Consider the following 17966-nt stretch of genomic DNA (forward strand, 5'->3'; position numbering starts at 1 on the left):
GGCCTTCGTCCTAATTTTCTCCCTGGAGGTATTGTCAGCCTCCAATATGCTGATGATACTTTACTGTTTCTTAAAAATGACCCCCAGAGTTGCTCCAAATTTAAGGTGGATCCTCGCCTGTTTTGAACAAATATCTGGCATGAGAGTAAACTTTCATAAAAGTGAACTTATCCCCCATTAATATGGATGTTGTAGAGACACAACCTTTCCTTGACATTTTCCAATGTGTCATGGGGAAATTCCCTGTTAAATACTTAGGTTTTCCTTTACATTATGATAGACTTAGGAGGGAGGATTTATAGTCTCTCATAGAAAATATCCTTAGACGAATCACTGGGTGGAGAGGGAAACTATCCTCTGCTGCCAAAAGTATTCTTATTCAAGCATGCCTAGCTAGTATTCCCATTTACTTGCTTTCCTTTTTTAAATTCCCAAAGTGGGCCTTACATTTAATAGACACACAGATGGCTAACTTCATGTGGAATGATGAAGAAGGCAATCACAAGATCCACCTAGCCAATTGGCCTTCCATCTGTATGAAAAAAGATTTTGGAGGTTTGGGAATCCCAAACTTGCAAGATTTAAATATTTGTTTGATCGGTTCCTGGATTAAAAGATACATCCCGAGTCAAGGGGCTATGTGGAGAAAAGTTCTAGATGCTAAATATAATACAAAGAATCCAAATATACTGGCATGCCATGATCTCAAACCTTCCACATTCTGGAAAGGGGTTATGTGGGCATCAAAGGCGGTAAAATTTGGATATAAATGGCAAGTTGGTAATGGTAGATCAATAAAATTTTGGAAAGACATATGGTTTGGCAATTCTCCTTTGGCTACTCAATTCTGGGATTTTTATTTTGTTTCTAATCAACAAAATAAAACCATTTTTGAGATCTGGGATGGCCATGAGATTAGGGGTAATTTTAGAAGGACTTTTACTAACGATATGAAGAGTCAATGGTATGAATTACTAGAGATTTCTAGATCCATTTCTTTCTCCCAGGAAGAAGACCAACTTATTTGGCAATACAATTCTTCTGGGGTATATTCATATAGTTCTCTATATGCTAGAATCAATTTTAGAGGGATTACCCATATATATCTACCTGTTGTGTGGAAACTTAAAATCCCCCCAGGATTCAGGTTTTCCTCTGGCTCTTCTCTCAGAATAAAATCATGACTAGAGATAATCTGAGAGCTAGAGGTATGCTAAATCCTATGGAATGTGAGATGTGTGCTGAATTTGAAACAATACATCATCTTATGTTTGAATGTGTTGTTGCTAGAGCCCTTTGGGATCTATTTGAAGAGGTTTTTGACGTGCATGTATCCAATTTCGAATCCATTGCAACTAAATGGCTTTGTAATAAGAAATTCATGCATTTGAATGTAGTTTCCTCTGCTGTTCTATGGGGTTTATGGCTGAATAGGAATAATCTTGTGTTTAACAAGACTACATGGATTAATGTGAAACAGTTGTGGCAGATGGTTTTCTTTCTCCTTCGAGATTAGAAGAAACCTTTCAAGGATCTAGAAAATGGAAAAAGCGCTCAGTTCATGGACCTGCTGCTGGCCAATTTGAAAGCTCCACTATGCCTCCCGTGGGGTAAGGCACCCCTCCTTTGACTGGATCTCCACCTGGAACTCGAGCTTTGAAGGGCGGGCGACACTGACATACCTCTTGGACAATCCTGGCGAATCTCAGAAGATTCATGTGGTGACATGATCGAAAACCAGTGGAATGTATCCAAAAAGGTGTCGTCAAAAAGTTTTGGAGCAAGCTCAAAAGTTGGCGCAAGGTTCTTTCTCTAAGTTGTAACCAAACTAGTTTGAACTATCCTTTGTGCTCGTTGCTGTATGGTGTGGTATCCTTTTGTTTTGCTGGTATTTCGGGAGTAGCTGGGATGGCATCTACTTCCCCAGCAAAATCAAAAGGCCACGCATCAAAACTGTTTAGTGTTGTTTCCCTTTTTCAGTTTTAGTGGTGAAAAACTCTGTTTCCTTTCCTTGTAAAAAACTTGGCTGCTTTTCAATGAAATGGAGCTGGGGAAAGATCCCTATGGATCTAAAAAAACATATGCAACTAAGAAAGATATAGTAATGCAATTAAGGATAGAGGTAACCGAGAGTGGAGCATGCAAAGACACAAGGGATGATTCCCGTAGTTCCTTCCTTTTGAGGGGAAGTACATCTACGTTGGAGGGGTGTGGTCGCCACGAAGGCCTAACCAACGCCACAAAGGCCTCACCATATTCTCCAGTGAGAAACGCCACAAAGGCCTAGCTCACGTGTCCACTAAGGGATTTCCTCGAGGCGGAAACCGGGCCTTTACAAGATTCTTGGGGCACATATCCACAACCGAATTGGAGGCTCCCAAAAATGTAAGACTAGCTTCGAGGTCACCTCACACATATCCACAAAGAATATGAAGGTGAAATACAAATTACTTTGGTGGAGATATGGATCTAGGTCTTCTCTACCAAATCCTCAAGTATTGAGAGGTTTGAGTGGGGGAGTAGAGAGATCTAGGGAAACGAAGCTCAGAACAATGGATTCAAGAAGATAGGAAAAAGTCTTGGTTTCGTTGGAGAAGAACAAGCTCTTTTATACGTCTCTCCACAGATCGAGCCGTTGGGAAGGAGCACTGGTCAGCAGTACCGACAAGGTTGGGCCGGTACTACCGGCCACTTTGTTGATGTGGCCAAGTGCCACTGGCCATGGCAGCCGGACGGGTGGCCGAGCGGGTGCACAAGGTGGCGTGGCCACCGCAGGGTGGAGCAGGGTGGTACCACTGGACCTTGGTGGCCGGTACAACCGGCAGAGGTACCAGCCCTAGTACCGGCATAGGGCTTTGCCGGTAGCAAGGGTGGCACCCCGAGCGGTGCCACCGGTGGCTGCCTAGCGGTGGTACCGGCCTGCCACCGGCAGTACCACCGGCCAGGGCATACCCCACGCCCAACTTCTTCCTTATTTTCTTCTCCTTCCTTTTTTCCATTTCTTTTCTTCTTCTTTTCTTTGACACTTATTGATGCAAATAGAAATACACAGTTGTAGTATCCTTGAATAGATATAATGAATCCCACATAATTCTCTCATGACATGAATCATCCATAGGTCACTAAAGAGAGAATTAACAAGACACCAATGAAGCTCTTCAATCTTTTGGGCAATAATTCGACAAGCATTATCATCAATAAAACCTACAATTCTTATACAAATAATTAGTTAAATACAACCATTGTCATCAATACCAAAACCCACTTAAGGAGATTTGTTCTTTCAGGGAGGAGAGCGCCGCAGAAGACAGAAACACGAATAAAGAGGCAGCAGCAGCAAAGTTTGGAGGAGGAAACTCCGTCGGGATCAACGCCGGAGGGATCTCCACCTTCTCCAACATCTTCATCATCATCACCATGATCAAGGGGGAGTAGTACACCTCTGGACTACGGGTTGGTGGTAGTAGCTTGATCTATTTCTCTCATGTTCTTCATATATAGTTCTTAGTGCCATATGAGCTGCCCTACATGATTATGGCCATATTTGTAATACCTATGTGTTGGATCCTTATTCTATGATATTGTGCTATGAGATCTGATCATATTATATGCAAGATGTATTGATAGCTGCATATTATGTACCCCGTTCTTAAGTATTTGTTTTGATCCATATTTTATGCAAGAGCGTTCGTGGGGTGATGTGTGTATTAGATGGAGTAGCATGGTTTTACTTATTGAATAGTGACAACAAATTCATGATCTACTATGGTTTTGCCTTTTCTTTTGCTACCTCGCTAGGGATAAAGTGAATGCATGTGCTATGTTTGTCATGTGACAAAAGTGATGATCTTGTTTTCTCAAGGTAGCATATTTGATATTCAAACATCATGTCAGAGTACTTATGGCTATGCTCTGTTAATTCTTAATACAAGATTGCATGTAGTTTTCCCTTTTCTTGTGGAGTATAAGAGAGATGTGTTGCATCATCTCTATGTTAGGATGTGAGGTCCATATGAATGTGTATCTTTCACATGTTATTATTATGCATCTTCATATCCTGTTGATGAATTGTCATTGTCCACTACAACTTAAAAGAGAGAATAGTCAAGTGAAAAACCCCGGTCCACTTTTTTATCATAAGAAACACATTTATATTATTTTTTATCTTACTTTCTATTTGTTGTACTATTTTAATCCAAAAAAAAAATTTACTTTTCCTATTTGCATCCAAAACCCCAAAACAATCAACCATTTTACTGTTTTTACTTAGTTACTTTATTTTATCTAGTTTTACTTCATTTATTACTACTTGTGTTTTATTTACTTACACAGAACCTTGTGCTTCACAACCACACGGTGAAGTTGGGGACATAAGGCTTTATTATACTTTGCAGGACTGCTAGAAGAAGAGAAGGAGAGATACCTCTTTGTGCAGTTCCTGAGAGTTCGATATAACCCTTGAGTCACCCTTGTGGGGAAAATTGCTTCCTAGACTACACACTCTACACTTGGAGTTCCAACATTTCAAGAGTTTTCCTTGTGTTGTAAAGCTCCATCAGGAGGTGGTAGTGTCGAGGTGGCGGGAGTAGCTGCGGGTGGACCAGGAGAACCGAGAGTTGGAAGATGCAACCACGACGATATTCAGCACCATTGCGGCCGTCATGGGGGACACGCCCCGCTACGTGGCCGAACACCAGGCAACCGTTGCGGTGGTGGAAGCGACGGATGAGAGAACCCATTGGGACGCCGCTCTAGCCCAGGGCCTGGCGGGCCTGGGGTTTCCGCTCCCCTGAGGAGAGGACCATGCGCCGCCTGGAGGCCTTCGTCGCCCGCTTTGATGGCCGCAGGGTGCGCCATGCTCACCCCTCACGGGTGAGTTCCGACGATGTCGGGCCGTCAAGGCACGCCAGCGGCCAGTAGGCCGCCCAACTGCGAAAACCCCCGGTCATAATAGGTCGCGCGACGGCCAATAGATACGACATTTGTAGTTTTGGTTAACTCAACTCTAACTATCTGCGTAAACATGGTCTTTTGGCCAATCAATAATAATGAAAAACTTTTTTCTTATCTCAAACACTACCCAGCGGCCCGAAAACCTCAAAGGCGGACGCACAACCTGACATCGCCGTGTCCGAGCGGATGCATTCGCGGCCAAAATTTGGGCTAGGAATGTGTCCGCTTGGATAACCTGGTCACTATGCGTTGGGACCGCTGGACTCGGAGCAGACCAAAATTTTCACCACGCAGCTGCAAATAGTCAATTTGCGTCTATTTGTATCGGGCCGCTGGAGATGCCCTTATATGGAAGGAATAAATGGTCTCCATCTTCATCCAAACGATTGATGAACCGGATATGGACCGGATATATAGTAGCAAGAGGTCAACAACACGTGTCCGCCTGGTTAGAATTTGGGTAAAACCCTGATCTAGCGGCCTGATACAAATTGATCGTTGTGCCCACGTGACACTTGCGCCGCCCAAATTTGAATAGACAATGCATCAACGCGGACGCGTGGTGGGTCGTATTGTTGTCCGCCCTGAGCCTTTCCAGGCTCGCCCGTCGTGCACACATAATGACTGTGATTAATATATTTTTTGGCTAAAATGACCACCTTTACACAGATGGTTAATGGATTATATGAACTTAATTATGACAGCCGTATCTAATCGCAGTTGGCCACATATAAGCCACCGGCGTGCCCTGATGGTCCGGCGCCGTCGGAGCTCAGCCGCGAGGCGTAAATCTCGCACTCCTGTCAAGATGGTCCGCTCCGCGGCCGTGAGGGAGGCATCACGGAGGCGAAGACGTGACTCCTCCTCCTACCCCCTGCATCGCGTCTGACCCTTCTCTGGGGCATCATCCCAGTGCGCCCTTTCTGGCTGTAGGGTCGCTTCCATATCGGCGTTGTTGCGGGCTTGGTCCCGCGCCACGACCACCAATGCCTCGACCATCACCGCAGATGACTCCTCCATCTTTTGGTTCTCCCGGTTGACCCGTGGCTGCTAATGTCGCCTCACCGCCGCCACCTCCTCTCGCGCGGCCCGGTGAGGCGCCGTCGGGATGACTGCTCACCGCCTGCATGACCGCTTTGCGGTCATAGCGGGCATGCGTCGCCACACCCTGGCCGCGCTCGCCGTCCTTCGGGACGATATCAAACGAGGCAAGCAGCGGCCGCTGTTCGTGGGTGACGTCCATGGCCTCGTCGTCGCCGAAGTCGTCGAGGTCAACATACTCAGCCTTGATGGGTGCGAGCGGACGCACACCCATCGCTAGGAGGCTCAAGGCATGTGAGCCTCCTATGGCTGCTGCAGCTGCAACCGCGCATCGGTGAGCCTAGCCGACTCCTTCGCCAGGCCCGCCTCAGCCTCTACCATGTTGGAGACGTAACGTGTTGGATCGTGGAGAAGCGACTCCACGAATGCGTGTTTCGCCTCCTCGACGACCGCCACCTGTGTCGCTGCCTCCGGCTCCTAGACGGCGGTCTCCTCCGCCTCGTACCCCGCCCTGGTCGCAATGTCAGTGGAGTCTGGATCGTTCGGGAAGCGAGCGCGCGCCATAGCGGCCAAGCAGCTCCAGGAGTGGCTGATCTCGGCCCAGGGGGCTGTTGGTGGCTGTTCTTTTGAGAGGTTTAAGCTAAGGTTTCGGTGGCCCTCATCGTCAGGCGTTGCCGCCCATCTCCCGCATAAGGGCTCGTTTGGTTGTTGGGACCAAAATTCCCCGGGAAAATATTCCCGGCCGGGAATAGACTGAAACAGGAGCAAAACTCCAGGATTATATTCCCGATATTCGGACTAAGAGAAAAATCTCCCCTGAAAAAGATCGGAACCCACCAGAATTCGAGTAACCAAACGAGCCCTAAAAGGCCAAGCGCTCGCACGAATCGGCGGCCATGCGCAGGAATTGGTAACCGCCCGCAGCAGAAATCGAGGTGACGCTAACCGGCGATAACAATGTTTGATGGTGCCCAAAAAAAATGCGTTTTTTTTTTGACAGGAAAAAAAAAATGCGTTGGGCCACTAGGCTGCCCAGTACGCAAACGGACAGATGTAACCATATATTCTGCCGATTTTGGCGTGCACGGCCCGATTCAAACAGAACAGCCGCTTTTGTGTTACCACTCAAAAAGAAAAAGACACTTTTGTGTCTGATTTGTGTCACGGCTCCGGAGATGCCCTTATTAGTACATATGAGAGCACCTCCAGTCACATTCTCCAAAATTATTTGGGGCGCACCGGATATTTAAGTAGCTTCATTCGCGCGTCTCAGAGGCTCTTTTCGCTGACACAGCCCAATATGGTGTCCGACGCCCCAAGGCTGTCCCGCTTCATAGGGGACGCTTCGGGCGCAACAGACACAGCGAGAAGCGAGGCGGGGAGTGGCGGGCCAAACACGTCATTGAGACATGAACAACGTGCAATCGTCGTCTACCTCGCGACGGAAATTAATGGCGCGCAACGACGGTGCAGTTTTCACAGAGGTACGGCGACACGTGTCGTCGCAACCTAGCTCTCCGTGCCGGCGTTAATGTACGCCACCGCTTCCTCGCCTCCCTCTGACATATAAAAAAGGGTGCTCGTGCATCGCTCCTCACACAAACCCTAGCGCCTCAATCTCCAACCCTAGCCGTCACAATCTCAGGAGTTGAAGACCATTCCATAGCTGGTAGAGGTCGAGGTCAAGGTCGCGGCGGTCGTGCTGGAGCAGCAACGCCTGCACGATCGCTGTCGCCTGCACCGTCGCCGTCTTCCGAGGGGGAGTGAGAGTTGTTCATCGTCGTCCTCAATGGTGACGCACTCAGCATCCAGAGGCTGCCGGACAAGTTCGTCGAGTTCGTCGCTGGCAACGAGCCGGCCGCACTTTTGCTGTGGGAGGCTATTTATGGCTTTTACCAGTGGTTGGTGGACGTGCTCTTCGATGAGTGCGGCAATATGTACCTCCACATGGGCTAGGAGAAGTTCACGCCCTCCCACAACCTCCAAGCCGGTTGCATGCTCACATTCTACTACCAAGACGACGAGGAGATGAGCGTGAAGGTGTTCGACGAAACGTCCTGCCGCCGGCACTACCACAACAACGACGAAGAGGACAATAATTGAACATGGCGAGTGTTCTTTCTTTGCAGCGAAGATGGCCACCGGCCAATTGAAACCACTAGTGTAAGTTTTTGTATGTTCTCCATGCGCACTGAAGAACAACAACGGAGCTGGATTTTCCAGTTTATGTGGCTAAGAGTGCATGAGAGTGTTCTTTCCTGGCAGGAAACACAAGAAACCTGCAAGGCCAAAACTAGTTAGGTCTCCTCATTTTATAATGTTTTAACCATGTTTCAAACTATGTACTATATCTAGTTCCTTCTCTTTATTGAAATGAAAATGCAAAAAAAAAATTATGGTTTCCTCATTTTGTAATGTTTTAACCATGTTTCAAACTATGTACTAGTTTGTGTAATGTTCCTTCTCTTTATTAAAATGAAAATGCAAAAAAACAAAAAAAAAATTAATGTAAAAACAAGCTTAGGGACACAGCTGGAAATGAGACGCACCCTAAACACGGCACAAAACAGAGGCATCCCCAAACATTCAATGCAGCACCATTTGGGGGACCCAACTAAAGATGCTCTGAGAGGCCAAAATGGGTGAAATAAACTCTCTGGATATCTGGATATGATTCTTTCTTATTGAGTTGGATTGCCTTTGGCAAATCATCATCCAGTCATCCAGATAACTAGGACTAGGTGGGATCCCCATGTAACAAATACCTACTCCCTCCGTTCATTTTTATAATACCTATAGATTTTTAGCATTTGTTTCAGAATATAAGGTTGTAGCTTGGCTTTTTTTCAACTACCCCCTCTACCAGTTAGCTCCCACAGGACATGCATGAAAAAAATCCATACAAACGGGAAACTATTAATTGAGATTCCTAATGCATGACCCCAACAATTCGTTAGATTTAGGAAGCATTATTTTTCTTTCCTTAATAGTAGAACCTGACTGCACATATATGGAGAGTCAACCAGAGAGATTTGTGGGATTTGTTATGTTAATTTAGGAAGTTATCGATTTCCCTCATCTTACTCTGATCTTAAATCGTTAAAAAGTCTTATGTAAAGAATACTCTTGCGCTAATTTCCGTGCCAAAAAATTATAGGCACTATAGAATGGAACAGAGGGAGTGTTACACAAACAAAAAGAATATGAAGGAAAAAAACACAAAAACTAAAATTTAACAACTTCGTAATTTCTCGGAACATTGTGAAGTGTTATGCAGTATTCTTTAGATAGTTCAAGATGATATATCTATTGAACTCACCCATCATCTGTTATGTGTTTGTGATCAAAATTACAGGCGTATTTGGTAGCAACATGTTGGCAGGCGGTGATTTGCTTTGCAAGAACCATCTTGGCTACCTGCATGGAGGCACCACCTCAAGCATCCGTATGAAGGTGTTCTTAACAGAGTTGGAATCATGTAAGTACAAATGACTGCAAGTCTGCAACTTATAGCATGCAAACCTACTTCGAGATATGTTTGCAACAGGACACGCAATGGACCCATCCTATTACGCCACATGGTACCATTCCTCAGTATGGCCATTGAACCATACAAAACTACTACAGCGCGATTGCTAGTACTTTTCCACTGATCGACTATATCACGGAACAGGTGACCTGCCATGGGATCAAAGCAGCCGAGATGGTCTGTTATTTCCGTAGTACCCTACTACTCACTAGTAGATACAAAAAAAGCAAAAGATTGAGGATGATGGAAATGGAAAGGGAGAAAGATCAAGGCGTTGTCCAAGTCAGCCCAGAATCAAATAGGTGTAAGGGCAATGAGGTGCTCCTGCAGAGACCAAATATGTACTGTGTTAGAATGGGAGGATAAGTACATCATAGGTTCATGGAAATGATAGTTACTGCGCAATTAGGTGCCGACGGTGGTGCATAACTTTTTCAATTCATATGAGAAAATATTCACTGGAGTGATGGATCATTATGCAATTAGCTGTCCATAAGGTAGTGTTTCTCAATTGCCAACAAATAATGAAATACCCAAAGCTTACAAATTCAAAATCCATTCACGCTAAAGCAGTAAAAGGGAAGCGCCAAAACAAGCGAGAACCACCATCTCTAAAAGGTGGTATCTCTAAAAGGGAAGTGCCAAAACAAGCGAGAACCGCTCAGCTTATTGAGCCAAAACTAAGCCCTCTGAGCATACAATAATTCAGACCGAGCATGTCTCATGGGCATCATAAACTCAGTTGCTAATCTTATACCAGGTATACTCATAACCATAAATATCCAAGCAACAGACTTTATCCAACAAGCGATGCATTAAAACCACTAACAGAATTTAGCTATAGTAAAACATCACCTGTACAAGAGGCAGAAGTGGGAACTCTCAACCATGAAGGACCATCAATGGATCTAACTGCCCGCTACAGTAGCTGGAAGGAACAGCTGAGAGCGCTACCCTTCCTTTCCACTCTTCACCAGGCTTGAGGGTAATAGGCTTCTCAACAGCTGCAGGCTCCACACACAGCATGTGCTTGTATTCTGAATCACCAAAATCTTGCATAGCTTTTGCCTTCTTGTCCCAAGGGTTCCAAACAACTAGAAAACAACAGGTATAATGAAGGTCAAAGTAATTTACAGCAACAGACCTTGATTAAATTCAGCATAAGAAGATTTTCCATTAAATGAAGCTTACCAACATCTGGAAGTCCTTCTTTTGTCACGACAAATGTTCTTTTCTTCTCATGATCAATTATTGCAACTTTGGGGGGTGTAGAAAGATATACCTTATCAACCTTTATGACATAATATAATTACAGATAAGCAGCATGAGGTATCAGGTATTTATTGTTGTAACATTACATATTTAACAGTAAGTAATGCACCTACCTCTGACTCAAACACAATAGCATCCCCTTGCTCTGTGCAACGTTCCTTCTTAAGGTCAAGGTAGTCCATAGTTTCCAGCCCTTCAACACGCACTTCACTGATAATTTTTTAAGGTAAAATCAGAATACTTGTTGCAGCCTCAAATATTGTTACCCATGACATGATTTCTGATCAAAGCAAAATGAAAAAGAATATGGCACTAAAAGCCGTTGGATGAACTTGTCTTATGAAAGCACAAACACATCTTAATCTCTAAGTGACACAAACACCAGAATCAGTATTCCATAAAAATATTTGTATTATCTTTTGACCTACCATATAAATATAAATATTTGCATTATCTTTTGACCAGTGTAGCATTAATATGGAGAATTTTGCAACAAAGAATCAGTATATCACTGCAACTCGCAATGAGTCTTTGTCAAAATTAAATCAGTCTTACATGCTTATATACCCATGATTAGTTGAGAAATGACACCTTACTAGTACTATGCTACATCACAAATCTATAACATGGTTTCCAAAAACAAACTTCAAATAGAGTGAAATTTTGATCAGGTCAGCAGTTCAATAAATTCGATTCTTTAAAAATACCAATATGACAATTTCAGAAACAAATCAAGATATATCCATATTGTTCAAGTTCTTACAAAAAAGGTATGCTTGCATTGGACCGATTCGCGTCCATAACTACATACAGATATAACAGCTCCAGGACCAATAGAGTGAATATATTTGCATACATGTACATGGCCCTACTAAAATAATGCACAATGGTAACAAAAAAATCTGAATTTCCAATCAATGTAAACGAATGGAGCAGTCAAGCAGAGATCAATTCAAAATGCCATCAATAAGAACACAGGGAGCTAAGAAGCAAAAAATACAAGAAAAATACCTTATGTCAGAAACAGAGAAGTATGTATGATATGCAAATGTGTAAGAAAAAGGTCTTCCATCAGTGTTGGTATTCCTGATTCTAGACGTGAGACTCAAATCTCCCAAAGCACCAAGAGCAATTCTCAAGCGGAACTCAAAACTGTTATTGTTGAAAAGCGAAAAGCAGAGTGAGATATGTATTTGTACATGATCACATGCATATAAGGGGTAAATGTGCCGACCCATTGTTTAAGCCTCTAATACAAACCTGTGTGGCCACATCTTTAAATCATCTTCAGTTGGCTTCAGTATAATATCAACAAAAGCCTTAATTGCAGGGTTTACTGGTAAAGGGGGTGGATTATCATCAATTGTCCAAAGCCGATTCCTTGCAAATCCATGTTGTTCAAGATTTCCATGAGATCCAAACTGCATTAACATGGTAGTTCTCAGTGACCGGCAGAAAATACTTTTACGTGACCAAGTGATTATAGGTGAAGGTTGCATACTTGGGGAAAGCAAATTGGTATCCCACCACGGAGAGCTTTTGGGGGTCTGAAATTGGCCTGCAAAAGAGAAGTTACTTTCAATAATTGAGTCATAAACCTGGCTTGGACACTTGTACATATGACGAGCACAGCAGTGTAATATATAGCACGATTAACCTTTGAGAGAAAAAAACAGGAGTGCCCAGTTGAGACACAATGATAGAATAATAAGAAATCATGAGAACAAATAAGAATGCAGAGATGAGGCAGAACCAATTTAAAGTGGTACTGCACTCAGGCAGCAGTGACAGGGGCATAACAAGAATGTTCTCCAAATCGAGATGTTCAAATGAATACAAAATTTCACCAAGATATCATACATGGCTAAAGGATTGTGTACCTTGCTGCTGACAAAAAGCAATTCCTCCCCATGATCATTCTTCCATGAAGTTACTTGACCGCCAAAAAGACGGATCTGAGAATACAAAATAATTTAGTGATACATATCATTTACTTAGTGTGGTTTTACAATATAACAAACTGAAAGTTCAGCGCATGGAAGACAAAATGATATCAATTTGAAATCAAATGGTATGGGGGCAAACAATGAACAAATAAAAATGAAAAAAATTTGACATGACTAGAGGCCCTCTTAGTATTGATACAAACAAGATCATCCACCACTTGCGTTCGCTTGTTCCAAAAATTACTTTAAGAGTACAATGAACAACATAAGGAACGGAACATGTATTGTACAAAACATAAGGATAACTTGTTTCAGAGGCGGATTCATCAGCCATTAACAAGCACTCTTAATAATTGTCTGTAAGAATGTTATGCATCCAAAACAGAATCTACACTACAAGGGCTACACAAACTGCAATGAAGCACAAATCCTAAAAAAAAAACTAATACTACTCTTTTATGCTTTTTTACTGAATTATTATATCATTTCCACAACTTGGCAAATAGAGAATTAACAGTCACACATCCTCAGTACAACATTATATAAAATCCGGAAAGTTGAATTCAATATTTAAAAATTGCAAATAAAAAACACACAAGTTGGCATACAAATAATACGCGGCCAAAATTTAACTACATGAAGGCACATATTCTTATCACAATCATCGTAAGCATATCCCCATATGCGGCCATGCTAAACTACTCTTTGTACAACGAAACAAAATAGCGTGACCAAATTTGAACCCGCTCGATTGCAAAACACGCGTATCATGCAATGTAGCACTAATTATTCAACCGAAAGGGGTATCTAAACAAACAAAATCACACACCGGAACGCCACGAACCTCGTAGAATTCCCAACACTAAGCACGCGGATCAGCCGAGTTCCCGCCGGATCTGCACAAATGGCACAAATCCGGACGAATCGCGCACCCGCGGCAGCGCCCCAACCCACACTTGAGGCGCGTTTTTCGCCCCACACAGAAGGAGGCAGAGATGGCGAAGGGTTCGAATCGGGTACCTCGACGGAGCAGCTGCGTCCGCCGCGGAGAAGGACCTTGTCGAGGCCGCCGGGGGCCCTGATATACTCCATGAACGGCGATGACGACTGCTGCTGGTGGTGCGGCGACTGGGGTGTGGATGCGGCCATCGCACTACACGCCCACGCGCCTAACCCTAGCCTGCGCGCGCTCACCACCGGGACACACACTTTTTGGGGTTTATTTGGTGATGAAGAAAGGGTGAGAAGCGGAGAGGAGAGGGTAAATAAAATGGGAGATGAAGTGGGAAGACGACGAGGCATATTTATAAGCCACGCTCTGGGACTGATGTGCTAATTTGGAAGAATACGGGGGATCTATACGTAAATAAAGTGTGTAGTACTTTCCATCCTTAATTCATAAACTTCCAAATTAGCTTCACATACTTCCAAATAATAAAATGTTTTTCCAAAACCTACAAATATAGGTATTGTTTGTTTAATATTGTTTGGATGCATCCGAATTTACATAAATCTATGGTATCCTTTTATTGACGGACGGATGAAGTACTAAATTAGTGTTACCAAACCTACAAAAGTATGTTTGATTACATATCTCAATTTTTAATTTAATAGAAACACCAGTCAACATGATTATACAAATCTTGATGAATTTTACTGCCTGTAAATGTTGACCTCTTTCTCTATTCTCAAAAAAATGCACATCCTTCTGTTTTGTCAAGTTTGGCTATTAAAAGTAGTATTCCGGCACTCCAAATGTACACGATGGTAAACTTATCATCATCGTTGAGTGCTGTTTTTCTATTGGTATAAAGCACATATCGTAGGCCAACTAATTCTTTATCTTCTTCCTTTCATTTTCATGAAAGAGCTACAGAATCATGGTATATCTTTCGGCGACGTAAGATTTGTAAAATCTCCATCACAATCATCGTTGATTGTTGCTACTCGACAAATATTTCTTTCCCTATTCATCAATTCCATATCTGGCAGGCTAGGCATGACCGCATAACTTCAATCTCACCCATCCGCATCATCAAACAAAAAGAAAAGGAAAGAAAGACTAAGCGTGGTACGCATCGGTTCAAAATTTTCGGTCTGTTTGGTTATCTAGGCTAAGTGACGTTGTTGCACGAACCGCTTCTCAAAGCACCCTCGGGCGCTCTGGTGGAACGTCCGGTTCGGCAGTTCCTAGCAGTACAGGCAAGCTGATGCAAAACTGAATCTTCGGCGCACGCGCGGAGACGAGAATGGAGATGGCGGGAGCTGCGGCGCGCATCGGCGAAAAGCGAAAAGGGATGCGGGAAGGATTTCGTCACCTCCCGCCGTGCTCCATCGCCTATTTCTACCCCCTCCTCCACTCTCTCCCCCCCCCCAAAAAAAAAAAAAAATTGAGCTCCTTCTCCCGTCGGCAAGCAGGTAAGAGGCACACGCATATCCGGTTGGCGACGGTGGCAGCGGCGGCGACTGCATCTGGGCGGCTTCATCTACTTCCCGGTGCAGCACATCTTCACCTCCGGTGATGACTGTAAGGAATCCCTTATCCCGGTACCGCGGTTATGTTTAGATCTAGGTTAGGAGTTGTCAGATATTGCCTAGGGTTTGCTCTTGTACCAGGGGTTAGTCCGAATTGTGCTGAGCTATCATGATCTTGCTAGGGTTTGACATTTCTGGTTGCTTGTTTGTCCCAAATGTGCTGACCTACCATGATCTTGTTAGGGTTTGTGCTCTTCACAGTTGCAATGAACTGCTTGACTGATTTAGGATGATGTTGGTATGGTTTGTGTTGTCCACTTTAGGCATGTCTTTGTTCCCAGTAGATTCACGTTATATGTACTACGATGTGTGTAGGACTCCTTCTGTGATAACTTTAGCTAGGCGCTTGTCTGCGTTGGGGACTCTCAGATCCCTTCGCAAGTTCCCGATTTACAACCCCTCTATGACTCCAAGGTGGCAGTGACCCCTCTGTCGGCCGTCAATAGGCTTGTGGCTGACGTGGTGGCTCAGGTAGCGGCAGAGGTCGCAGCTAGTTTGGCCGCCACAAAGAAGAACAAGAACCGCAGGGAAGCGGTCAGGGCCTTGAAGGCCTCACAGAAAGGGACTGGCACCATGAAATGGCTTCCATTCATGTCCAGCTTCGTCTTGGAGAAGATGTGCAGCTTGATCAAGACCGGAGTGAGAACTGACAAAGAATTCAAGGAAGTCCATCTGACTATCGTGGCGAAGGGCCTGTCTGAACACTGTGGTTTGACATTTATCACAAGCTTTAACATAAGTAGCACAATCGTTAAATAAAGTAGGCCAATAAAAACCGGATTGTAATACATTTACATCTGTATCATGGCAATCTTTAATAATTCTTTGTTGTTCAAACTCGGGTACACAACGTCTAATAATACCATCTACACTCTTCTTATAAAGAAATGGTTGTCCCATAAATAATGTCTAAGATCATAGAAGAATTTATTTCTTTGTTAGTAAGTAAAGTGAGCTAGTATAACTTTTCCAACAATTAGATTAGCATAATCAGTAAACCATGGAGAAGCTACTCTTGCACTTGACACATTAATGTTTGTAAGTTATTCATTAGCAAAGCTATCATTGAGAGGAGTGGGATCTACAGGAATATTTTCCATTCTAGATAAATGATCAGCTAAATGATTATCCTCACGTTTTCTATCAACAATATGCAAATCAAATTATTGAAGTAATAAAACCCATCTAATAAGCCTAGGCTTAGCATCTTTCTTATTCATAAGATATTTAATAGCAGAATGATCATAGTGTACTATGACTTTATGTAAGGGTACATTGCCCCTATGTGTGGTTTTGGTAATTAATGACAACCCCTATGGACTAATGTTTTCATTGAGTTTATATGAAGGAATATTCCATAGGTACTACTTGTATTCCATGTGTTGGATTCAAGTATGGATGCCATGAAGATAAAGGTATACCTTGGGTATTGGCATCAAGATCATCGGTTATGAAGATACATATGTGATATGATCAAGAAGAAGAAATGAAGATGGAGTTCTTATGTGGAACTCAATATTAGCCATGCTCTATTTTATGTGAGTATGAGAAGATACAAGGATTGAGTTGGGCAAGTTCAAGATGAGCATCTCAAGTGGATCACATGCTTGAAGCTTGCCGTCCATTTGGTGATAATGGACATGTGAAGATGTGCATCAATGAAGCTTTCCCATCATAGTGTATGGGGGAGTATTTGTGAGTCTTCACGAAGCAACATTGATTAAGTGAGGCATTCCGGCTTGTGTAGAGCTTGAAGAGTTATCATCAAGATCAAGCGGGATGCGCAAGGCAAAGGTATGGCCTTGCTAGGTTTTCCTTTTACCGGTCTCAAGGTGGATGATGGGAGACCGGATTATAGGATAGATAGCCGCACTATTAAGAGGGGCTTTCGGTTGGGTAACTTGATCACATCGTCTTAGGGAGCTCAATCCTTTGCATACTTTGCATATCCTTATTGCTTCTTGGTGTTTCTCTATGTGAGGTTCTTGAGCTTGTTGCTAGCTTTACAACAAGCCCAAGTTCATCGAAAACGGAGTTCGCATGCATCTTCTATTGCGTTTTCGAGGTTGGGTGATTTTACCGGTTATTCATGATATAAGGTTCTACCTTTTATATTCATGATAAAATCCTCTCCTACAGATTCTTGGGTTTTCACTTTCTATTAGATAGCATTCGTTGTTATCTTCCAAACAAAATTGGTTTCATGTTAATCGGAGTTCGGGAGCAATAGTTATTAAAGAAAAGGTAAAAGAAGAAAAAGAAAAAGAAAAGAAAAAGGGGGACGGCTGCCCGGTCTCCGACCGGTCGACCGGGCCACACACCGGCCTGCCCGGCACAGGCCCCGGTCCGACCGGGGGCGATACCAGTGGGCCTGGCTGCCCACTCCGGCCCAGGCGCCGGTCGCCTGCCGGGCCTCCCGGCTCCCGCCCCGGCCAGGCCGGCCACTCTGCCGGCTGGGCTTTGCCCCCGCGCGGCCCGACTCTCCCCACACCGTAACCGGGCCGCCGCCCCGTCCGGCCCACGCTCCCGTCGCGCCCCCGCGGCCGGCGCTCCGCGCCGCTCAGCGCTGCTGGGCCGCCGTCGCCCACGCGGCCTGGGGCGCTCCCCCGCGCGGCCTGAGGCCGTTTGGCCGCCCAGCGCGCTATTCACCGCTCCCGGTCGGTGGGCCGGTCCGACCGGGCAGGCCACCG

At 44.3% G+C, this 17966-nt stretch overlaps 1 protein-coding gene across 1 annotated transcript; it reads right to left on the reverse strand.

The window, feature by feature from the left end:
- Positions 1-9383: 9383 nt before the first annotated feature.
- Positions 9384-13982, reverse strand: LOC124686268 (putative glucose-6-phosphate 1-epimerase). The gene is made up of 9 exons (XM_047220246.1): positions 13762-13982; positions 12676-12750; positions 12297-12353; positions 12056-12216; positions 11807-11947; positions 10909-11005; positions 10715-10814; positions 10379-10617; positions 9384-9847 (listed from the first exon to the last, which is right to left on the reverse strand). Exons 1-8 carry the CDS (start codon positions 13888-13890, stop codon positions 10406-10408), a joined length of 972 nt encoding a protein of 323 aa, XP_047076202.1. The 5' UTR covers positions 13891-13982; the 3' UTR covers positions 9384-9847; positions 10379-10405.
- Positions 13983-17966: the final 3984 nt, after the last annotated feature.

This window comes from Lolium rigidum, chromosome 1, assembly GCF_022539505.1.
Source record: "Lolium rigidum isolate FL_2022 chromosome 1, APGP_CSIRO_Lrig_0.1, whole genome shotgun sequence".
In the NCBI taxonomy this organism is placed as follows: domain Eukaryota; kingdom Viridiplantae; phylum Streptophyta; class Magnoliopsida; order Poales; family Poaceae; genus Lolium; species Lolium rigidum.

Bases quoted from the DNA above. Each gene is read 5' to 3' on its own strand.
- LOC124686268 (XM_047220246.1), bottom strand. From the start codon at position 13,890: ATGGCCGCATCCACACCCCAGTCGCCGCACCACCAGCAGCAGTCGTCA. The intron at 12,751-13,761 runs GTACCCGATTCG...TTGTATTCTCAG, and splicing joins GACGCAGCTGCTCCGTCGAG to ATCCGTCTTTTTGGCGGTCA. The intron at 12,217-12,296 runs GTATGCAACCTT...ATGTTAATGCAG, and splicing joins TACCAATTTGCTTTCCCCAA to TTTGGATCTCATGGAAATCT.